At 39.7% G+C, this 25582-nt stretch overlaps 1 protein-coding gene across 1 annotated transcript in view; it reads left to right on the forward strand.

Moving 5' to 3' along the window:
• Positions 1 to 371: 371 nt before the first annotated feature.
• Positions 372 to 25582, forward strand: part of cacna1eb (calcium channel, voltage-dependent, R type, alpha 1E subunit b) — a gene marked incomplete at its 5' end in the record, with an annotated part of 88373 nt that continues 63162 nt past the window's right edge. Inside the window, 10 exons of the mRNA XM_084119589.1 lie at positions 372 to 464; positions 926 to 1065; positions 13971 to 14074; positions 14432 to 14590; positions 20255 to 20445; positions 20871 to 20974; positions 21954 to 22069; positions 23492 to 23545; positions 24015 to 24095; positions 24367 to 24576. Of these exons, the coding sequence (XP_083975715.1) occupies positions 372 to 464; positions 926 to 1065; positions 13971 to 14074; positions 14432 to 14590; positions 20255 to 20445; positions 20871 to 20974; positions 21954 to 22069; positions 23492 to 23545; positions 24015 to 24095; positions 24367 to 24576 (1252 nt within the window). The remainder of the gene's footprint in view (positions 465 to 925; positions 1066 to 13970; positions 14075 to 14431; positions 14591 to 20254; positions 20446 to 20870; positions 20975 to 21953; positions 22070 to 23491; positions 23546 to 24014; positions 24096 to 24366; positions 24577 to 25582) is intronic.

The raw sequence follows: 25582 nt of genomic DNA on the forward strand, positions 1-25582 counted from the left end.
AGAATAGTAAATATGCATGATATTTAATCTTTTGGCTTTCTTCTTCATTTAAGTATTTCTTTCACCAGGCAAAAAATTATCAAAACCAAATTTCTGGTTGAGTTGACACGGGATGACTCATAACCATTTATGTGTATACAGTGTATGTTCCTACTGAAGAGAAAATGGAATTAATGCAGGTATGCAGGATTTTTGGATGAGTTGAGTAGTAAGTATAGAGACTGTGAGTCTTGAAGAGAAGAGTCTTCATTGTTTAGATGCGAGCAGGAATGTTTAAATTTAATAGTTCTCATTTTGTTCGAAATTAAGTTTGTTATTTCCTCTGACATAATATTTGCCTTGACTTCTATGCCATTACTCCATTTGAGTATATGATCCTGGCCACCATCATAGCCAACTGTATTGTTTTATCCCTGGAGCAACATCTTCCTGGTGAGGACAAGACACCTATGTCCAAAAGGCTGGTAAGCATTAAAAACATAAATATACCCATATTCAAGAGAAACATAACTGAACCTTCAAAACTTTTGCTGCTACTTATACTACTTATTAATTAAATTATCTGACTCTAAGAGTCCAAAATAAACCTCATTCTTTTACTCAGAAGCTAATGTCAACCAACAGCAATTCCTAATGAACATGGCAACCAACTTAACTATGCAACAATACAAATCTTCAATTACACCACCACAGCATATACACTTTCTACTTTTTCAACCTACACTAACACTATGAAACCCGGCCAATTTCCTAGACACAAATTAAGCAAATCTCAAACAACGCATCATAACTACTGAACACTGTACTTATACTGTAGTTTCCCTGGGCTGGGTTAACTTGCTTACAATACTAACTCTGAAAATTAAATCTGATCATTTGTTTTGTTTAATAATTGTATCTGTTTCTTTATCATTGGGTCCATTAGGAGAAGACAGAGCCTTATTTCATTGGGATCTTCTGTTTTGAGGCTGGTATCAAGCTGGTGGCACTTGGTTTTGTTTTTCACAAGGGTTCCTATCTCAGAAATGGCTGGAATGTAATGGACTTCATTGTTGTGCTAAGTGGGTAAGTGATTTTTTTCAATACTTCACAGTTATGAATAGTTTGAGATAACTGACGAGAGCTTTACAACTATAGAAAGTATGGCTTCCATTAAACTTTCATTAAAACAAATCTGATAGGACTGTAAAGAGGTAGCAGGTATCTGCCCTAAGAGTTCTGCCATGTGTAATATCAGATCGGTGTGCACAATCATCTGAAATAAAAACAAGGCACTCTCAGGTACAAAAGCAGGAGGACTCTCCCATGGTGGCGTGATGTCCTATGCTGCTTTATACTACACTTTAAACATACAGTTGCTAACTTCCCTAAGCACTTCTTCATGGGGCATTTTGAAGGCTCATTCCTCTTACTTAATTGGGTGAGGGAAGTTTCAGCTGATCTTAACATCATCAATTCTGACTGAGGGATATTCTCAGAATCGAACTGAAACAAACTTTAGTTCTGAGTTCATGATGCAAGACGCACATCCAAAGTAGCACAGCTCCAAATGAACTAATGAGCATGTCCAGATGGGTTATTAAACCAAAGAACCATTTTGAAATGAACGAATAAAAAATAACCGAATGAGCCAGTTCTGTCAAAGTTGGTTATCCTTGGAAAACTTTGACAGTTAGAACTGGTTCTTTTTGAGTCGGATATGACCAAAAATCTGACTTTCAACTCTGCCTGTAGGTTTGATTCAATCATTCCAAACAGTTCTTTGGTTTAGTTACCCATCTGGACATGCTTATTGGCTCATTTGGTGCTGCGTGTTACTTCAGATGTGTGTGTTGCGTCATCAACCCGGAACTAGAGTCCGATTCAGTTAGGTTCTGAACCGGCTCGACCGTTTAAAGGCTTAATAACTACTCCATATCCCAAAATGCAGCTATTTGTAGTTTACTATTAGTTACACAGTGTTACATGTTTGTGTATTTTTTAAACATTTGTCCTCAGGTTGAAGAAAACTGTTGAATGTTTTGGCTACCTCTCATTTTAGTGTTTTGAAAATTAACATATAAAAGTGAATCCAGTTTTAAGAGAAAGGGAAGCTAATGTGCATTCTAAAAATCAAACTAATTTGAATAATAAGGTATCTAGAATATATAATATATTGACTCATCCCTTTTCTTAAATAATGGTTAAAAGGGCTGAAATGTGATTTTATAAAACATTTTTGTTTTAAGGACGTTACCATAGACATTGGTTCCAAAACCACATTGCTACCTAAAAAACCTTTAATTCTATTCCAATACAAGTATTTTCTGAAATTACTGCTAATTTCTAGGGGTTTTTTTTGTGTGTGAATAATTTAAAGAGTATTAATAAGTTGATCTCCCCATCCTTCTAACAACCTGCTTCATCACAAAAGGTTATGATACAGTTTTCACTCAGTATGCATCTGTCAGATTTGGGGTGAAGGGATGAGGTCGAGGACTCAAGACGCAGAGCATGGGCTTTTATTTGTAGTTATTTGTAGTTGTAGTGGCCCCATGAGGAACACTGAACAAAGTATAGAAACAATCACACGACAAAAACACAAAACCAACACACCAACATGACCACACAGGGCAGACACACACCAACATGACAACACTAGATGGCGAGAGGGGTCAATTTACAGAGACAAGGAGTGGAGGGAGAGAGGGGAGCCAAGCCAGTGTCGGCGGGACAGCTCAGGAAGTCTTTGAAAGGTCTGGAGACCAGGCAGATGATCAGGGAGGGACTGGAGGGTTGCACCAGGGAGGCTCCGACGGGTCTGGAGACCCGGCTGAGTGCCAGAGCAGAGCCAGGGGGATGGACGAGGGGGGCTCTGGTGGGTCTGGAGACCCGGCTGTGGGCCAGAGCAGAGCCAGGGGGATGGACCGGGGGGCTTTGGTGGGTCTGGAGATCCGGCTGTGGGCCAGAGCAGAGCCAGGGGGATGGACCAGGGGGCTCTGGTGGGTCTAGAGACCCGGCTGAGGGCCAGAGCAGAGCCAGGGGGATGGACGAGGGGGGCTCTGGTGGGTCTGGAGACCCGGCTGAGGGCCAGAGCAGAGCCAGGGGATGGACCAGGGGGTCTCTGGTGGGTCTGGAGTCCTGGCTTAGAGGGCCAGGATGGTGCAGGGAGCTTGGGTGGAGCCGGAAGAGCAGGTGAATTGGGCGGCTCTGGCACGACCTCTTTGGCTGTGACAGGGAGAGTGGCCAACTCAGGGGAGGCAGGAGTGAGAGGAGCCAGCAGGGAAGTGTGTGCAGCCCAGACACACATTAACTGCGGGCAGGGGTGGCTAGGATGGCCTCCGTGGCTCTGACAGGAAAAGGGGGCTGCTCTGGGATGGCCTCCATGGCATATGGCTCTGTTACCTCCAGGACAACCAGACTTGGAACTGCCAGACTTGGGAGCTCTGGGACCACTGGACTAGGTGAGATGGAGGAAGCCTCTTCCACTGAGGTGATGTGGGAGCGACACACCTTGAGTCACGGGCACCTCGAGAGAAACTAAAAGATAATAAAAGATTTGTTCCTTTTCATTTCCCTTAAAAAAATCTAACGAGTTTGAACTGCAACACACTATTTTTGCACCAACTTCTTGCAGCAAAGAAAACTTAAAAAATAAATAAAAAATAGGCAGTCCTCCAAAAACTATCACTGGAGAAACATCCACTAAAAAATAATACAAATGATTAACATTTTATTCAAATACATAACTACATTTGAATGGCTGTCAATGGTGTAGTTAATGTCTGTGCTAGCCAGCAAAACCTTGACCCCCTGCTGTCAAGGTAATGTGGGTGTCTACAAGAAGAAATGAGTTTGCACCATAGATTTTAATCCATTTAATAGATGAAAATATGACAAATCATGCCAGGTGTTTTTTTTTCACATTTTAATAAATGTTCTTAAAAGGTGGGATACGGTCTGACATTGATTTTAACACACATCACATCAATGAAAGGTGTAATTTATTTCTGGTTGTATAGACATAGTACAGTGCATTGACTGGGTCTAATTAATAAAACGAGCAGAACATATTTCTGTGTAAATTGTTCTTGAATCCAGTCTTACTAATTATTAAGTTAAATGCAAAATGGTTTTACAGAGAAATTAGTTTTTGTTTGTTTTATTAATGAGGCCAATCTTGTTTTTGATATCTGAATGGTCATAGCAACTGTTCTTAGTTTTTCCTGGTAAGATCCACATAACTGTATATTTGTATACACCCTTATTAGAATTTCAGATTTTTCTCTTTAAATGCCTGTTTTTCTCTTAAAATTCTGATCTTGAAATGGTGGTTGAAATCTGAAATCAAACCGATTATCCCTGCTACATATCTGACACACTTTTGGCTCCAACATACCTGACCTCTTTAAAAACAGTGAAAGTAAGTCAGACTTAAAAGAAAACTACATGTGTCATTTCACTCATCTGGGAACTGAAACAAGGCCAGTAGGCCATTGCTTGTGGCTTTCATTTCATCTGAAATTAATGATTAGCTGCAAGTGAATCTGCTGGGACAGAGCCAATTTGATATATTTTTTTTAATTCACAGGTCCGCTGGGAACATATGGAGAAACTTTGCATTTGACATGATAAAACAAATATGAGTATCATAATGTTGAACTGACAGCTCACTGCTGTACCTTTCCTGCAGCAGCTCACATGTGTCCTCCGCCATTTTCCATATGCGTTTTGTCCATAGCAATGGGTTATTCTCTACTGTAAAGCGACGTGGCTGGCTGGTGGTATTTAAGCACAGTGCGCAGATGTGACTAATCGATAATCTAATTTGTTGTTGATTATTTTCATTATCGATAACAATCCGCAAGAACCAATTAGGTTCATTATTTTTTGTTACGCAGCAACTGACTTCAGCTGAACATCAACCAAAATGCATTATTTACCTGTCATCACTGTAAAGCTGCTTTGAAACAATCTGTATTGTATAAAGCACTATATAAATAAAGATGCCGTTTGAGCTTCAGCAAGAACCAATGAGGTTCACTCCCGTGTTACACAGCACGTTTGAGCTTCAGCAAGAACCAGTGAGGTTCATTCTCCTGTTGCGCAGCACGTTTGAGCTTCAGCAAGAACCAATGAGATTCATTCTCGTGTTACGCAGCACGTTTGAGCTTCAGCAAGAACAAGTGAGATTCATTCTCGTGTTGCGCAGCACGTTTGAGCTTCAGCAAGAACCAATGAGATTCATTCTCGTGTTGCGCAGCACGTTTGAGCTTCTGCAAGAACCAATGAGGTTTATTCTCGTGTTACGCATCACGTTTCAGCTTCAGCAAAAACCAATGAGATTCATTCTCGTGTTGCGCAGCACGTTTGAGCTTCAGCAAGAACCAATGAGATTCATTCCCGTGTTACGTAGCATGTTTGAGCTTCAGCAAGAACCAATGAGATTCATTCTCGTGTTACGCAGCACGTTTGAGCTTCAGCAAGAACCAATGAGGTTCATTCTCTTGTTACGCAGCACGTTTGAGCTTCAGCAAGAACCAATGAGATTCATTCTCGTGTTGCGCAGCACGTTTGAGCTTCAGCAAGAACCAATGAGATTCATTCCCGTGTTACGTAGCACGTTTGAGCTTCAGCAAGAACCAATGACGTTCATTCCCGTGTAACACAGCACGTTTGAGCTTCCGCAAGAACCAATGACGTTCATTCCCGTGTTACGCAGCACGTTTGAGCTTCAGCAAGAACCAATGAGGTTCATTCTCTTGTTACGCAGCACGTTTGAGCTTCCGCAAGAACCAATGACGTTCATTCCCGTGTTACGCAGCACGTTTGAGCTTCAGCAAGAACCAATGAGATTCATTCTCGTGTTACGCAGCATGTTTGAGCTTCAGCAAGAACCAATGAGGTTCATTCTCGTGTTACGCAGCACGTTTGAGCTTCAGCAAGAACCAATGAGGTTCATTCTCTTGTTACGCAGCACGTTTGAGCTTCCGCAAGAACCAATGACGTTCATTCCCGTGTTACGCAGCACGTTTGAGCTTCAGCAAGAACCAATGAGATTCATTCTCGTGTTACGCAGCATGTTTGAGCTTCAGCAAGAACCAATGAGGTTCATTCTCGTGTTACGCATCACGTTTGAGCTTCAGCAAGAACCAATGAGGTTCATTCTCTTGTTACGCAGCACGTTTGAGCTTCAGCAAGAACCAATGAGATTCATTCTCGTGTTACGCAGCACGTTTGAGCTTCAGCAAGAACCAATGAGGTTCATTCTCGTGTTACGCAGCACGTTTGAGCTTCAGCAAGAACCAATGAGGTTCATTCTCGTGTTACGCATCACGTTCCAGCTTCAGCAAAAACCAATGAGGTTCAGTCTCGTGTTACGCAGCATGTTTGAGCTTCAGCAAGAACCAATGAGATTCATTCTCGTGTTACGCAGCACGTTTGAGCTTCAGCAAGTACCAATGACGTTCATTCTCGTGTTACGCAGCACGTTTGAGCTTCAGCAAGAACCAATGAGGTTCATTCTCGTGTTACGCATCACGTTTCAGCTTCAGCAAAAACCAACGAGGTTCATTCTCGTGTTGCGCAGCACGTTTCAGCTTCAGCAAAAACCAATGAGGTTCATTCTCGTGTTACGCAGCATGTTTGAGCTTCCGCAAGAACCAATGACGTTAATTCCCGTGTTGCGCAGCACGTTTGAGCTTCCGCAAGAACCAATGACGTTAATTCCCGTGTTACGCAGCACGTTTGAGCTTCAGCAAGAACCAATGAGATTCATTCTCGTGTTACGCAGCACGTTTGAGCTTCAGCAAGAACCAATGAGATTCATTCTCGTGTTACGCAGCATGTTTGAACTTCAGCAAAAACCAATGAGGTTCAGTCTCGTGTTACGCAGCATGTTTGAGCTTCAGCAAGAACCAATGAGATTCATTCTCGTGTTACGCAGCACGTTTGAGCTTCAGCAAGAGCCAATGAGATTCATTCTCGTGTTGCGCAGCACGTTTGAGCTTCAGCAATAATAATAATAATAATTCATTTTATTTAAAGGCGCCTTTCTGAACACCCAAGGACACCTTACAGCAAACAACCAGTGAAATAATAAAATATAAAAATAAAATTATAAAATTTACAGCATAATTACATCCATCACACAAAGAAAAAAAAACTGTAATTCACACATAAGCCTGAGTAAAAAGATAAGTTTTTAGACGGGATTTAAAAATTTGAAGACTGTCACAATTCCGTATGTTGGGGGGAAGCGAATTCCACAGCCGAGGCGCCACAAAACTAAAAGTTCTCGCTCCCATTGTAATTAAGCGAATACGTGGCGACACAAGAGAAATGGAGTGAGACGATCTCAGAGAACGAGAAGGAGTATAAATGTTTAAAAGATCAGTGAGATACGGAGGAGCCAAATTATGTAAAGCCTTAAATGTGAGAAGCAGAATTTTAAAATCAATACGGTACTTAACTGGAAGCCAATGTAATTTTTGAAGAATTGGAGTGATGTGCTCTCGTAAAGAAGTCCTAGACAGGACACGTGCCGCTGAGTTTTGAATCAGTTGAAATGTACGATGAAGTTTTGTAGGAAGACCAGAGAGAAGAGCATTACAGTAATCAATTCGTGAAGTGACCAACGCATGAATTAGAATTGCTGTGCTGCTCTTAGTGAGAGAAGGACGAAGTCGGCTAATATTACGCAAATGAAAATATGCGGCGCGTGTAATGTTATTTACATGTGCTTCGAAGGAGAGTGTGCTGTCCAGGATGACACCCAGACTCCTGACCTGTTGAGAAGGATAAATTTCAGTATTGTCAATAACTAAAGAAGGACAATCAGATTTAGCCAAAGTTGATTTAGTACCTACTAATAAAACTTCGGTTTTGTCACTATTTAGTTTGAGGAAATTACCTGAAAGCCAAGCTTTAATTTCAGATAAACATTCATTCAAAACAGGTCGAGGAGAAGAACTAGAAGGTTTAGAAGATAAATACAACTGGGTATCATCAGCATAGCTATGGAAATTAATACCGTATTTCCTAAAAATGAAACCAAGAGGAAGTAAGTAGATCATAAATAAAAGAGGCCCTAAAACAGATCCCTGAGGAACTCCAAAGTTAACTCTATATGACCTTGATTTATAATTTTTTATTTGGACATATTGATTACGACCGGTGAGGTATGATCTAAACCAGGACAAGGGGGTACCCGTGACTCCTATAGATACTAGCCTGTCCAAAAGTATCTTGTGCGAGATAGTGTCAAATGCCGCGCTAAGATCAAGTAGGACTAGTATTAGTCAGAAGACCAGAATCAGCTGCTATTAATAAGTCATTAGTTATTTTAACCAAGGCCGTCTCTGTACTATGATGAGAACGAAATCCTGATTGGAAACGTTCATATAATGCATTCTTGGACAGGTGTTCATGAATTTGAGCTTTGACACACTTTTCCAATATTTTAGTAATAAATGGCAGGTTAGAAATCGGTCTATAGTTTTCAAAATTTAATGGATCAGCCCCTATTTTTTTAAGAATTGGAGTAATGACAGCGGTTTTCATGAAGGACGGTACATGCCCGGTATCAAGCGAAGAATGAATAATTTTAGTGAATAATGAGGACAGTGACGATACACAGGCTTTAACCAAGCAAGTAGGCATTGGGTCGAGCTGACAAGTGGAAGATTTAGATCTTTGAATATAATCCCGTATCTCTGCTGTAGGTGGTAGGGTAAAAGAATTAAAAGTAGAATGTACAGTCATTTGTGGGACTAAGAGACTCAGAGGATTTAGAGCTAAATTACTGATAGCCAACTGCTGATGGATCTTATTAATTTTTGACTCAAAGAAAGTCATAAAATTATTACATTGTTCTGTAGAACACAGGCTTAAAGGCATGGCATCTGCTGGACAGGAAACCTTCTTTACTAAAGAAAAAAGAGATCTAGAGTTTCCTTCGCTGGCTCCAATTATATTAGTATAATAATCTGATTTTGCTTTAAGCAGAGCTTCCTTATAATGGTACATATGATCACTCAACATATCTTTGTGTACCATTAAACCAGATTTAGCATATAAACGTTCAAGCCTCCGTCCCTTAGTTTTGAGTAGACGCAGATCAGGGGTAAACCATGGAGCAGAAACATTAAAAGAAACAGTCCGAGTTTTAACAGGAGCAAAAACATCCAAGATCTCAGTTAGTCCACTGTTGTAAAGGGAAATCAGAGCGTCAGGAGTGGAGAAGTTCACTTTGTTTGAGAAGCTGGCCAGTTCATCAGCAAGATTAGAGACATCAATGTTCTTAATGTTCCGAAAAGTGATACTATGGCCCGTCTTTAACTTAAAAACTGTCAACTGAGCACAGAAAGAGACTAGAAAATGATCTGATAGAGACAGGTCAGAAACAATACAATTATATGGTGCTAAACCAGAGCAGCAGATAAGGTCAAGAATATGACCTTTGAAGTGAGTAGGAGAATTCACAAACTGCTGCAAGCCAAAACTGTCCAAACAAGATAAAAAATCACATGTACCTGCATTTCTCAAATTGTCCATATGAATGTTAAAATCACCCAACATAATTACATTGGAAGACATGGCACACAGATCAGTTAAAAGGTCAGAAAGTTCAGATAAAAAACTTGAGTTATTTTTAGGGGGGCGATAAACAGTAATGAGAATAGTCGGTATTGCCCCGTTTATCTTTATGGCAATGCATTCAAAGGAGGAATATGTGGGCACAGTCAATTGTGATACTTTCCATTTCTCCTTATAGAGAATCGCAATACCCCCACCGCGGCCGATAGTGCGGGATTTACAAATAAAAGTATATCCTGGAGGAACAGACTCATTCAAATGAAAGTAGTCACCGTGTTTCTGCCAGGTTTCAGTTAAACAGAAAAAATCCAACTTACGGTCAGACAACACGTCATGTAGTAGAGGTCCTTTACCAGAGAGCGAGCGGATGTTAAGCAATCCAAATGACAGGTTGTTTTTACTGGGATCAATACCTGACGATCTTTTAAGATTGGAGAGGACGCTGTGGTCAACAATCCGCTCTGACCTCCGTGTTGGACGAGGTTTCTGCGACCAAAATGACCACCAGCGTTCACTCCGGAAGCGGAAGATGAGGTTCATTCTCGTGTTGCGCAGCATGTTTGAGCTTCAGCAAGTACCAATGAGGTTCATTCTCGTGTTACGCAGCACGTTTCAGCTTCAGCAAGAACCAATGACGTTCATTCTTGTGTTTTACGCAGCATGTTTGAGCTTCCGCAAGAACCAATGAGGTTCATTCTCGTGTTACGCAGCATGTTTGAGCTTCAGCAAGAACCAATGAGGATCATTCTCGTGTTACGCAGCACGTTTGAGCTTCAGCAAGAACCAATGAGGTTCATTCTCTTGTTACGCAGCACGTTTGAGCTTCAGCAAGAACCAATGACGTTCATTCTTGTGTTTTACGCAGCACGTTTGAGCTTCAGCAAGAACCAATGAGATTCATTCTCGTGTTACGCAGCACGTTTGAGCTTCAGCAAGAACCAATGAGATTCATTCTCGTGTTACGCAGCACGTTTGAGCTTCAGCAAGAACCAATGAGGTTCATTCTCGTGTTACGCAGCACATTTGAGCTTTAGGAAGAACCAATGAGGTTCATTCTCGTGTTGCGCAGCACATTTGAGCTTTAGCAAGTACCAATGATGTTCATTCTCGTGTTATGCAGCACATTTGAGCTTTAGCAAGTACCAATGAGGTTCATTCTCATGTTACGCAGCACGTTTGAGCTTCAGCAAGAACAAATGAGGTTCATTCTCATGTTACGCAGCACGTTTGCGCTTCAGCAAGAACCAATAGCCGCGTTTCCACTGTCGGGCCAGTGCGAGCCAGGGCTTTAAACGGGCCGTGCCGGGCTAATAGCCTCGGGCCTGCGTTTCCACTGTCAGGCCAGAAGCTCCACAGCGCTTCACTAAAACACGCCCGTAACACGCCTCTCTGGAACAACGTCACGCTAACCCATCATTTCACCAACAAAAATAGAAGTTTTATCAGAAAACTAATCAGAAATCACTGGAAACAGCGTTGAAAACAAACATGATAAAAGGTTCCGTGATACCGTTCACGGAAGTGTGATACCGTTTGCTGGCATTTTGGAAAAGTGATACCGTTTGCTGGCATTTTTGTTGTTTACTTGAATATTTAAAACCCAAGCATCGATGTTTTACCACAGGTTTACAATAAAAAGTGATACACTGATCATAATGAATTAATTTATGTCAAAATTGCACATAGTCACTCAGAAATAAATTACCGTTAGGTCTATTTCACAAAAGAAAGAGGAGGTAGAGGACACTTACTTCTTCAGTCGCGTCTGTTTCTGTTTATCTGGTAGTTACAGGACATATTTACATCACATTTAGAAAGAATGATAATTTCTACAAATATATGCCACCAAAAATACGACCTGAGGAGCTTTAGCACTCTCCCGACTCCCATACAGATATTTTCAGTCAGAGAAACAGAGGAAGCTCCCGAAAAAAAAGTTGCTTTATTTTATGATAGTCCGGTATAAAGAGACGAGACGTAGGCTACTGACAGATAAAATAAAAACATGACTGTGATAGCCTTTATGATTGGTCTGATTTCTTCAAGCGTTCACTATGTTTTTTTACTATGCTTATCTTCAAGCGTTTACTATGGTAATGGTTAGCGCGCATATCTTTTGCATCACAAACAGAAAGGCATTCAAACATGAACGCGAGTTAAATTATTTTAAAAGTCTTTAATGCTGACAGAATCATCCGGCGCTGCCGTCTCCCGACTCCCCAAGGTATTCGACGGGACAGAAATCCTGGCCGTTGGCCCCGAGTAAGCCCCGATCAAGCCCCGGAAGTGACAGTGGAAACGCGACTGGCCCTGGCCCTGGCACGCACTAGCACGGCCCGGCCCTGGCCCGACAGTGGAAACGTGGCTAATGAGGTTCATTCTCGTGGACTGTCAATGGAGGGACAGAAATCTCTCTGATTTGATTAAAAATATCTTCATCTGTGTTTTGAAGATGAACGAAAGTCTTATGGGTTTGTAATGACATGAAGGTGAGTAAATGATTACAGAATTTTCATTTTTGGGTGAAGTAACTCTTTAAGGTTCCCCATCTTCCCCTGTATCTTGAGGATGTGGACAACAAAGTTGCATGAGCATACAGTGCGATCAGATGTTCAGAACACGGCATAGACTCGGCATGAAGCCTTTTCTTTCATAGTGTGTGAAAGATGAAGCATTTGCTGCAGATATGCTGATGATTCACCACTAAGTGTTGATAATGTTATTCCTCCATCTTCCTCCATCCCCTCCCCCTTCACTGCCTCTCAGAGCTCAGTTCAGTGTTGTGTGTAGGTGTTCATGTGTGGGTGAGCCCATATTCATTTCATGTTTGCATTTCAGCTTTTTCACTGGCAGGTACAAAGAAGCCAAATTGTGAAATAATTAATAGTGTTTGGTCATGTTACACTGATTGATAGAAATGTAAGCCACGGAACAAAGGTACAAACATAATTGCTTATTATGACATGTGCATAACACATTGTTAAAAAAATCATCATACACTACAGTAAATTTGTGAAATGTTGTTAAATCTAAAGACACAGATTATTCTTAAACATACTGTCCTATTTTTTAATTCCCAATATGATTTAAACATAGTACATAGCCTACTGTAAATTCTCCATTGATTAATCAGGAAGCATTACATAAGTTCTTTTGAATCACAGATTGAAAGCTCTTGTAAGAAACCGCTGTTTATAAAAATGGATAATGAAACAGGCTCCTCTCTGTTCCTGTGGCAGATATGAAGGATTTGTTGATTCAAATCATGATGTATAATAGTATGGACGTGGTGCAGTTCTGGAGGCTACAGAAAGATTCACAACCTTGAATTTTCACACCATTTACACCCCCGAGCAATGCTTTCATCCACTCACCCACTCACTCGCTCCATGGCTCGCTCTCTTTCTGACGCTCGCTTTTTCCTCTTTCCTCTTCCCTCTTCCATACTGTAATTATTATTCTCTTATTCAAATTTATCCTAGAGCTCATGACTTTAAGTTCCTCCTGAATATTAACAATGGTCTTAGTACTCACAGATATTTTTGTCAAATGTATTCATCACTGTGACATTTCTGGGAAGTGCACACACTGCTAAAACAGCTCTCACTAAGGTTCACACCGCATGCCATAGTTAGTGCCCACTTCCCATTTCTTTTGTCAGGTTGTTCACACCTTTGAAATGCGGCACATATCAGGATGAACAGGTGAAACTCCTGACCTGAACTGACCTGCCTCAACTAATTTAAGAATATCATTTAATCTTATTAACACTTTTTTTCTATTAGAAATTCATTAACATCAATTAATGCATTTGGTAATGCATTTTAACAGAATTTACTAATTTAGTGTTAATTCATGTTGCAACACAGAATGTCAATTATACCTAATGCATTAACCTTGATGAACCTTGTTGCAAAGTCTTATTTATAACAAAATAACATTTTGTTTTTATATATAAAAACATATATAAATAGGTAGCACTTTATTTTACAGTTCTGTTCCGCATGTACATACTATATACTTATCATAGTAATTACAATAACTGGGTAATAACTAGGTAGTAACCCTGAACCCCTAAACCCTAACCTTGACCCATGTACTTACCTTATATTACCAGTACTTTTTTGAGGGGGACTTACACGTAGTGTAACCCCATTTTTACATCTGAACTGCTAATATCACTGTGTAGAAAATCACAACATTTGATATTGTAAATAAATAAAAATTCACCTTGAAGGATTTTATGATTCAAGGCTAAATCAAGCATGCAGTTTTGACAAAATGAAAACTATTTCATAAATTATATCATTTATTTCTGTGCCAATTTTTTTAACAGCTGTTTTGATGAAGCCTTATTTCCCTTTTTCTTTGTGTGTGTGTGTTTTTTCCCTCAGGATTCTGGCCACTGCTGGTTCTCATATGAATATTCCTGTGGATCTGAGAACCCTTAGGGCTGTGCGTGTGTTAAGACCCCTCAAACTAGTTTCGGGAATCCCCAGTAAGTTACTCATCCTATTCCCACTACATATAATAATCAAAATCAAGGCAGTTTAAACCTGCTCCTGAAGGGCCGCTGTCCTGCAGAGTTTAGCTCTAACTTGCCTCAACACACCTGTCTGGAAGTTTCTAGTATACCTAGTAAGACGTTGATTTAACTGGTTCAGGTGTGTTGAGTTGGAGTTGGAGCTGAACTCTGCAGGACAGTGGCCCTCCAGGAGCATGATTGGACACCCCTTGATCAAAAGCAATGTCATCTTGTTACTATAAACACATATGAAACACAATAGTTGGTATTAAAAGTAAAACCACTTATTGGCAAGAAGTACTTTGTACTAATCCATTTTAATTCCACCAGGTTTACAGATAGTTCTGAAGTCCATTATGAAAGCGATGGTGCCCCTGCTGCAAATCGGTCTTCTGCTCTTCTTTGCCATCCTGATGTTCGCTATCATCGGTCTGGAGTTTTACAGTGGCAAATTACACCACACTTGCCTGCCCTATCCAGATATACTCGGTAAGGAGAATCTTTTTGGTATTTAACTCAAGTGAAACAGGAGTGCTGGACAGTTGTAATATGGCAAACACAAGACATCTGCCATGCATGTAATTTGAAATCTTTGATCTTGGGTGCTCAGTTCTGCAGAAAGGTTTTTAAATGGTATGATCAAGTCCTCCTGGGAAGTTTGATTTTACGAGTTTGTAATTGACCCTTCGCTAAGCCCCGCCCTCCTTAGTTACTGTTGCTACGCCTGTCAAGCTTTTGCGCCTGGCACGTCTATTACAGTATGTACAGTATGCACGGGTTTCAGACATTCCTAAGGAGATAATTAGTCATTTTTGGCAAACAGGTGAAAATATGAGAGTGCAATACTGCAGTATGCATTCGAGGGCTATATCCACGACATAATATGCAAACGATTAGAGAATAATTTCATCAAAATTTAAGTTAAAGCATAACGTTAGGTCCCAGCGCAAGCAGCAACCGCCTCATATGCTGACCATTCAAATGGGAAACACACAAATTTGAGGAACAGCTTTGTGCATGCCCAGCAGGGTAAGTGAAATTTGAAAATATTCTAATATTTATAAAACAAACAGCTTATCCATATGTATTGTGGAATAAACACAAGACATTAGCCTGACCACTTTGCAATGATACCATTCTCCCGCTTATATTTTTAGCGCGCCAGGCTAACGTTACTGCTCACACGTCGGACTAACTTACTGTTATGAACTGATTAAGTTTGCATACCAACCTTTTCCTTGGAGATCTCCGGCAAGCCCCGTGATGTTCCCTCCTTTTACTAACTACCTTTTACTTTTACTAGAACTAACGGGAGAGTCGCGATCGGATTGGGGTAACGGTTTGGCCGTCGATTAACAAAATGTTGAAATATATTTTTAAGTAACGTTATGTCAGTGAGCCTCCGTCTTACCTTTAATCACACTGCTTGATCCACGAGCTGGACAATAACTTTATTCTAGAGCTGCTATAAAGCCAAAACACTTTACTTTTAATTTCCTATTATCAATGTAAAGCTGCTTTGGAACAATCTACATTGTTAAAAGCGCTATATAAATGAAGATGACGCCCGGCATTTCTCCCCTTGGGTTTTAGGTTTCGGGAAGGGAACAAAATCCACCACCCCGTCCAAACTTTTAGGATACCGGGTATCACATTTGCACAATCCATACGCACGACGCTTCGGCATGTTTCCCTCGCTCGAAAGCTTGCCAGACCTCCCGCGCCTAGTTACGGTTGCTAAGCCACGATTGGCCTGTGGCGGTTTTCGGGCGTGGCTTAGCGAAGGGTCAATTGGTAATCATGATGTCAAGTGTGTTCAAGTCACTTTGGTCGAAGCAAGATGGCTATGTACCTTTTTTTAAACAAAAAATCAGTTTTATTTATTTTTTACTACTAAAAAATGAAGAAGGAATGCGCATCGGGTGTGTTTTTTTCTTTTTCTTTGTTTTTATTCAACTTTTGAAGGTGCTGTACATTGAATCTGTAGATATAGTGTGTATACACAATATATTTTTTATCTAATTAATTACATGATATGAAGACTAATTAATCTAATTAATCGTATTTAATCACATATGAATATTGGCTGAGAAATTAGCCCAAAAAGGATCAGTTAAAGTCATTATTATGTTAGATGAGCATTGAATAGACAATGTACAATTTTTATTTTATTTTATTATTATAATATTTATGATTGAACATAAGCCTATCACTTATACATGACCATGGCATACATACGAGAGAAGTCTTTCATGTATTACAGAGATTCAGGGGTGGCCAGATATTTGCAGGCTAAGGAAGACAGTTTAACATGGACCCCTGTATGAGTTGTAGAGGACACTTAATTATCCATCTCAATACTGCGCTCAGCTCTGTCGTGATGTAGAGCATTGCCAAGCTCATTTTCCTCCTCTGATTCTGAGGCCACGTCTGCATTAATCCAGAAAGATTTAAAACGGCGTTTCGTTTCAAAATGCTCTCCGTCCACACTAGCGTTTTCGAGCGTTTTATAAAAGTTTCTCATCCACACTGAAACGTCAGAAAACGGCAAATTAACCATTAACCTTACTGTGCATGCGTAAAAAGCTCAGTGAGATGATACAGACGGAACAGACATAATAAAGTTCTCATGCTATTCTTCTGGCAAGGATCATTTTATTTAGCTAAATATCTCAGCATTCACTGATGCGTCCAGGTTGCAGTCATTATATTATCTATATTATATGTTTGGTCTAAAACGCTAAAACTGCTCTCATGTTTTGCCGAAGCACAGCAATTGTGAGTAAATTTAAATCATCTTTGCAGGACTGTGATATGAAGAGTGTACAAAGTAACATATCTTTAACAACACTGTGAAAGTGAATAGCACATAACAGGCACAATAGCAGTATAATCATACATATCGCACCTTGAGCTAAATAACAATGATTAGTTTTCTGTTAATAAATGTGTCCAAACATTTGCTCACCTGTCCATTAAAACACATAATATATTAAGGGCCCTATCTTGCACCCAGCGCAATTGACTTTGTACACTGACGCATGTATCATTCCTATTTTGCACCCAACGCACAGCGGACTTTTCCCTCCACAGACGCACGCCGGTAAATTAGGGAATGAACTTGCGCTCCCGGCGGTTCAGCGAAAAGCGGAGCCGTGTTCCGGCGCAAATGTTCCCTGGTGCTATTTTGCAGTTCCAGAAAACAATTCCGCCACAGACCAGGAAAAACCTAGTCTAAAGTCAGTGGCGCGTTATTCAGATGCTATTTTATTATAAGGCAACATCCCCCGAGATCCGCCCACAAAGTTACTTGCGTTTCGCATTTGATACTTGCGTTTCAGATCGTTAAAATAGGGCCCTAAAGGTATTTGTTGTTTCCATGGTTTCTACGAAAGTAAAACTGGAAATCGAGGGTAGCGCGGTTATGACGTCATTGGCAGGCGACGCACAGACCCGGTCCGTAACACTGGTTAAAATTGCTGATTTCTCTGGAATTAACCATTGTTGGAAATGTTTGATGTACTCGCCAACACCGATTTTTACTGCCATATGGCGAGAGTTAAGTTTATGACCTGGTTGTGGATTCTCAAGGCTGGCCCACACCTGTTCCCTCTCTCGCATTGATAGGCACTTCAAGTCCTTAAAATGTGGTTCAAGGGCTGAAGCCAGTTTCAGCCCTTCATTGCTCATGTCAGCTTGCCGTTCAGCAAGATCTTTCTTGAAGGTAGTATTGAACCTTACCACACACAGTGGGCTGGATCCTCATCAGAGACCTTCATTATGATGGCGAAGTGCAGGGAGCATCACAGAGCATGAGATATAAGCCTCACCCCGAGGAGAAATAAATCAAATTGATGGTTAAAAAATAAAATGAAGAAATAAATGGTTTTATCAGCGGTTCCATCTGGATGCGTTTTAAATTGTAGATTTCCCTTCAGAGAGCCAAGCAGATCTTTGTTTACATTTTGCATCACGCTCATCACTAAGCTAACACTCGCAATGTTAAAAATAATGTACAGCGGGGCAGAGCAGGCGGGGCAAGATGCGTTACAAAGACGCATTTAAAAAAATATGATAAGATAGTATTGTACAATTACGATATATCATAATTGTGACTCTGACTCTGCATTTATTGCATCTGCCATATTTTCTTCCTGACAACTCAGAATCGCAGGGCTCAATGAAATATTAAAGTTTCCCACTTGTAATTACAACTTTGTAGTGGGGTTCATGTGCGTTTAACTTGTTAAAACGATCTTTCCGACATGACTTGAACACACCACCTTTGGAAAATGATGTCATGACAACTGTAATTGGCTGAAGGCACAAGCAGAATGCCCTTCATTAGCATCTATCCTGAGCTGTGACATCAAAGGCAGCAGATAAGGACATATATAGATCTATTTCACACTCCAAAGAAGAACCAGAATGAGTACAAGATCTAATATTATTAGCAATGTTATTGCGTGAGAATACTCAGACATTTCTGAAAGGCCATCAATGGAGAAAGACGCCAGCTGAGACTAACAAGGCCATGATTAACAGTAAACTGTTTGACTGTAATTGAGGTGAAATCTAGGGTGTTTCTCAATTGGAAAGCTGCGTCCTAGTAAGGCTGCAAAACTAGGCTTCCACGTCATCAAGCTCCTTCGAAGGCAGTCTCAACTTTAAGCATCCTAGGAAGGCAGCCTTCGTTTCGCACCCTTCATGCAAAAGGAAATGCAAAATCATGCCTGTACAGTAGAGGGCTCCGCTCAGACAAACCTTTTGGCTGTGCATTTTTGCTTATCAGTGTGATTGAATTGGATCATCGAAGGTCAGCAGCAAAGACATTGGTTAATAAAGTTAGATTACATGAAGTTTATTTGTATTATTTAATTTATTTAATTGTTGTATGTTTGCGTAATATTCTGACTTTGCATTTTCACTGTTTTTATTCATTTTGAGGAATACTGAATCTGTTTTTGTGCAAGTGAGATGAGTAAATGTTCATAGAACTGCAATAACCGTCATGTTCACACACAGCGCACACAACGCCTCTGCACTTACTCCTGATTTCACGTATCCTTTCCCTCTGATTCTAGGGATAAGTTATGAGTAGGGTTAAAGGCACACTGTGAAGGAATTGTGTTTTTGTCAAACAGCGACCCCTAGAGTCGCTATGGAATACTTGCACTGTCGTAAATAAAAAAACATACGCACGAAAGCCGAAAACAAACGCTGGTTGGCCTCTCACGTCCAAATTTGAGGAAGTGGTGGGGGAAGTGACGTATGCCGTAAAGCAGTCGAATTTTGTAGTTCTTTTTGTACTTGGGTTACTACCCGAACCCCGAAGTTACATAGTGCCAGTAAAAGCGATACAGACCCTGTCAGGCTATGGCAGACGTGTCATTTAACCTATTGTAAGTCGATGTACCATCACAAGGGTATTGGAAATATATTATGAAGGTTGAAAAGTTTCACAGTGTGCCTTTAAGTTTAGGGGTAGGGATATGGTTAGGACTAAATTTTCAGACAGGAATGTTGTTCCAGGATCAACAAAATATGTTGACCCAGGAACGCATCTACATCGGCAAAATCAGGATGTGCACTGATCGCATTGTACTGTGATAGAAAGTCAGTTAATCCAAAGATTTGTAAGATCAAATATTTTTCCCAAATTAATTGTAATAGTATTTTAGTGCTGTGATTGCGGGGACGGAAACCTTTTTGGTTTTGCTTTTTGGACTGTCTCATTCTACCATTTAATGCTGAGGAGGACTCTTGTATAGAAGCCTCCAAAGAATTGGTCTATTTAAGGTCGCTGCTTCACTAGGATGCAGCATTTGAGAAACACCCCTAAATGTAGTCTGTCATAGCAGACACTGCCCCCTTCTGACTAGGAGGATGGCATCCTACACAATTCTAAAACTCTAACTTTAAAGTCTGCCTTGGTGATTTTAATGTACAGTAAATTTACTTATTTTGAACTGTAAAGGAAACGAAGTGAGCATCACTTATATATTGCTTTCACCAATATATTGTGTTCAGCTACCTAATGTTTGATAAAAAAATAAAGACTACAGGAGCATAACGTTTCTGCAATCTTTAGATTTGCTGTATTTGTGTAGTCACTGAATGCATCTTATAATGTTCCTCTCACTGTTCTTTCAGATAATGAGACCGTGGACTCTTCTGAGGTTGAGTTTGCGTGTGGAGTGAGGAAGTGCCCTGATAAATACACCTGCATTGGCTCATGGATTGGGCCCAATGATGGCATCACTCAGTTTGATAACATCTTGTTTGCAGTACTAACAGTATTTCAGTGCATTACCATGGAGGGATGGACTGCTGTCCTCTACAACGTGAGTTCATGCAGTTTTATAGTTGACTGATTGGATTTATGTTTAAAATTAAAATACTCAGCGTTTATCTTTATGCATCCTCTTTAACCTATACCAACTTAACATATGGAGTTGCAGTGCTTGCAGTGATTTCTATAAAAATATGAGAGGATCTTGTCTTCAACTGAATATCTTTGCTTAATGTGACTCATTTATGCAGGATTTTGCTCCTTTAAGGAGAAAACAAAGTAAATAGTGTTGAAATCATGCTGTAAATGTCTATATTGCATTTATTAAAACATAATGTTTACTTTGCAAACAGCAATGATTTATTGGACTGTAAATAAAAAACAAAACAAAAATAACTACACCTAGCCATAATCTTCAGGTCATTATTTTCTACTCAGGTTTTACTTTATTTGTTGATTATTGTTATTTTTCCACAGACTAATGATGCTTTAGGACCCACATGGAATTGGGTATATTTCATTCCTCTCATCATTATCGGCTCATTTTTTGTGCTCAACCTTGTTTTGGGTGTCCTCTCTGGGTAAGAAATTCACAAATACATCCCAAAAAATGTAATTCTGTCGTTATCTATTCATGCTCATGTTGTTTCAAACCTGATTTCATTTTTGCCATGAAACACAAAAGGAGAATTTTAATAATGCACCGTGTTTTTCTTGTTGTTGTTTGTACTTAAAAAACAATTACATTGAATGAGGACTGTAACTTTCAAGCATCAAAAGGATGTAAAAGCATCTACTTATTAAATTATTCTGTGTGTGGAACAGACCAAATTTTTTTCCGAGAACCGGATCAGTCTGATTTGTGATTGATGTTGTGAACTAGATCAAATTTGTTCATTAATCAACATCACTATTTATTTTATGAACAATCAAATATGTACCAAGGAGAGCTATAGTGGATATCAGGATTTTTTTGTGAATAAAGTCTAACTTATAGCTTCTGAATGTTTGTATAAAATGCACAAGTCATGTTAACTATTTTTATTATTTTTTTTAGATATCTGTTTGGAGCTTTTGCATGATTTTGTGAGTCTTGAAAGCTCCAGTCCCATTTCATTGTAATTGCATGGAAAAATGTATTTGTGTACTTTAGAAAGGAATCCAAGTAGGCCTAAATGTTGATCCATTTTTCATTATTTTGTCAACTAATCTTTAATCTTATTTATTCTTATCCAATAATTTCAGGGTTTGATATGCAAAAACGAATGATTATTAGTTTTGTAGTTTTCACTGAATGAGAGAATTATTGCCTTCTGGTGAGCCTGCAGTCGTGGGTGGGCTGAAAACCACACACTCTGGATGATTGGTTCAGTAGGGATTGATTACTGTACTCTTTGCCTCGTTCAGCCTCCACAGTGTTTCTTAGCTGTTCATGCCCTTTATAGATTGTAAAAGGTCAGAACTTATAAAGCACTTAATTGATGCCCAATCTATTGATCATTTACGGAATTATTGTGTGAATGTGTGTAATGACACTTAATTCCCTAAATATTTCTGTAGGGAATTTGCTAAAGAGAGAGAGAGGGTGGAGAACAGACGTGCCTTCATGAAGCTTAGACGACAGCAACAGGTGGAGAGAGAACTCAACGGCTACCGGGCCTGGATAGACAGAGCAGGTACAAGTCAGAAGCATGCATTCATTTACATCCAAAATATTGCTGGTTTTGCTATTCTACAAATGTTCAGACTTGGATTTATAAGAATGCTGTCAAAAAGTGGATTTGAGGACTTGGTTTCTGCTTGCAAGATACTGGTACTTTGCAATTGTACATGTTTTCTTGTTGTAATGTTAAGCAATAGAACAGTACAATGTTTAAAGTGGAACAACTGTTGTCAGATAAATGAGTCAGGATGGATACTGGTGTCAGTTTTGTATGCTTTGTTAAGTGTTCACATTTAGTCTCGTTTCATTCATGTTGATCACTGATGTGTATTTATTCATGTCGGCAAATTTTGTTATCTATTTCAGGATACAGTTTTGTATGTTTAACACTCATGTTTTTGTCATATGTTGTGTATATGTAAGGGGTGGGAAACAAGCCTGCAATATCTGGCATTGGATTCGTCAAAGCATTGATTTATTTTAATAATTTGATTTGTGGCAACATGTTCTCACTACTCACTTCACATATGGATGCTCGGCCAGGACCCCATTGGCATCAATGACCAAGCATCCATATGTGACGATTTGGGAGTGGGAACGTGTTGCTAAGAGAGACAGAGCTTAAAAGAGACGAAAGGCTTGTCAACAATGAATTGATGACAAAACAAAAAGTTATCAGAGAAGTGTGGGTGAAATGTTCTGGAGGAGTTGTGGTTGTATGTCCTATGAGACCAGTGGAACAAGACATCAAGTGATTTTTCGATGCCGCTGATGCAGTAGTATCTGCTAGTGGGACACCGTAGATGTGACAGTAGCTTCATTCATGATGCCTCTCTGGCTAATTATTTACTAGCAAAGCTAAATGTTCAAACTTGGATGGCTATTATGCTACTAAAATATTTCCAGTACACTCTTAAATTTGCTAAGACTACTGTGGTATTGCTTGTTTTGAATGCAATTTTATTTGTAATTTTTTGCTTTTTAAAACCATTTCAGCCAGGCTAGCAAAGTTTCATGTCTTTACCCAGGTTCAGTGACAGACTGTGCTCTGATTGTGTACTACACCTACACCACTCTTTTCACATTTCACCCTGCCACCCACCACCTGAACACAACATTCAGGTGAACATGAGTGTGTGAAGCTGCTCATTCTCCCACGCAGTGAAGGGTCAAACAAAAGGTGACACTGACTCACTGACTGGAGTGTTTGTGTATGTGCCTGTCTGTGCTCAGAATAGTTGACGCTTCTACAGTACAGCAGATCACTTTTAAGAGGCCTACAAGTTGTCTTATTTTTCACAAAGCAAACTGAATTGACCAATAATCGATTTTATTATGTTAATTTCATGTTAATAAGTTATATTGACTCTCTCTCTCTCTCTCTCTCTCTCTCTCTCTCTCTCTCTCTCTCTCTCTCTCTCTCTCTCTCTTAAAGAGGAAGTAATGCTCGCAGAAGAAAACAAGAATTCTGGGAGGTCAGCGTTAGATGGTATGAATTACATTTTAACAGAGCTGCACAAAAATAAATGTGTAGTCTTGTGGATGGAGAGTTTGATTTTTAAACCAGTTTTAAACCTAAAATGCAAGACTTTTACATGAAATTCCCAAAAAATCTACTTTGAAAGCTCATATTTAAAGACTGCTGTTATTGATTAAATGTGATATTAATAATCATACATTTATATCTTGTGGAAGAGTCTGGCCCAAAATAATCTTTCTTGTGACTTCTCTGCAGAGCCTCAATAAAAATAAATAATACCTATTTTCCGACAGTAATAATTTGGAATGGAGATGTGTTCACAGGTTAAAAATGTATTTTTGCAATTGGAAGGCTAATGGCAGCCACAATAAATGCTTCCAGACACTAACAACATATTTTTATTTACTTGGATCGCAATACCTTCATGATAAGAAACATAAAGCCAACAAATGGTGTCATTTAACCCTTTTAATTTTAGTTTTGAAACGGGCCACTAGCAAGAAAAATGCGAGGCGTCGAGGACCAGGGGAGGAGAAATATTCTGAAATCTCTACAGTTGGTAAATATAAATGTCATCTCTTTTTTTCATCCACATTAAGACTTAACTTGTTTTGCCTTTTGTAATCAGCTTTTATGTTTGAGGTACCAATCAGAATTTATCTGTCTGAAGGGAAGGAAACAACTATAATTAACACACATTCCATAAATTCATCTCCATTTTTCAGGCTTTTGACATACCACCATTGATATTCTGATAGAAAACAAGCAGCAAATTTCAAATGGCATTTATTCTGTGAGACTATGGATTTCTTTTTTCTTTTGCGTGTCAGGTGGACCCCGACCAAGGGTTGGTATACGAACAGCAAGGCGAGGTCCTGCTGCTTACATGCGGCGCAAGGAACGCATGTTGCGAATCTCTATTCGTCGCATGGTTAAAACCGACAGCTTCTATTGGATAGTCCTCAGTCTGGTGGGTCTCAACACCATCTGTGTTTCCATCGTTCATCACAATCAACCGGAATGGCTCACTGTTATTCAATGTAAGTGTCTATTTCCCTCTAAAACTGTAACTAATACTGCTTCTACTGAAAGTAATAATAATCCTGATAAAGTTTCTGAGACTGTGTAGGCAATTTTACTAACTTTATTACTCAGATTAAAATATTTAAAAGCTTTTAAGTATAAATAAATCTATGGAGTATTACTGATCAAATATCTTAAGTCTAATAATCTTAATTATTCTCATATTTGCACCAGATTAGCATGAGAGGACATAAATAATAATACATAAAAATATTTTTTTTCAAGTTATGACCTCCCAAATAGTAATGTGGTATTTTCACTCATGTTTATACAGCTTTACAGCTCTATACAAAGTTTGTAAATTGACTTTATGGACTGGATTATCCCAAAACTTGAAACACTAGTTGATCAGCTAGACAGCAGTCGGCTCGCAAATTCGGCTATGTTTAAATATCCTTTGAAATGTGTTTGGTTGACAACATCCCCAACTTCAGACAGGAATGCCTTCTTCCCCTTTGGACCAAAACAAATTGTCTAGTAAAAAGGAAGGGGGTATGTGTGTGTAAGCATCCAACAAAGTTCAATCTACAAACTGCAACCCCTCTGAATCTTTGCAACACATCTGAATCAGCAGAATATTTATCAGTTAGGTGTCAAACTACTGCTGAGAAAGTTAACAGTGGCTGTCATCATTGCTTGCTACATCCCCTCGAATGCAAAAGCACAGGGCAGTATTTCCCAGTCCTGGAGCACCCTTAACACCGCACATTTAGAATGCCTCTCTTATCACGCCTTAACACACCTGACAACTAGCTCAGACAACTGGCTGTGCTGTAGCACCTAGGCTGTTTTTGTGTGTGTGTGTGTGTGTGTGTGTGTGTGTGTGTGTGTGTGTGTGTTCTAGCCTTTAAAAGTATATTCCATTGACCGTGAGCTTGAATGGGTACATTTTCAAGGGATGTACCCATACAGCATCCATACTCCTCCTGACCCGGAGAGGACAGTGGGGGCTTTGCTCAGGAC

Source organism: Abramis brama (genome assembly GCF_963993115.1).
Source record: "Abramis brama genome assembly, chromosome: 7".
In the NCBI taxonomy this organism is placed as follows: Eukaryota; Metazoa; Chordata; class Actinopteri; order Cypriniformes; family Leuciscidae; genus Abramis; species Abramis brama.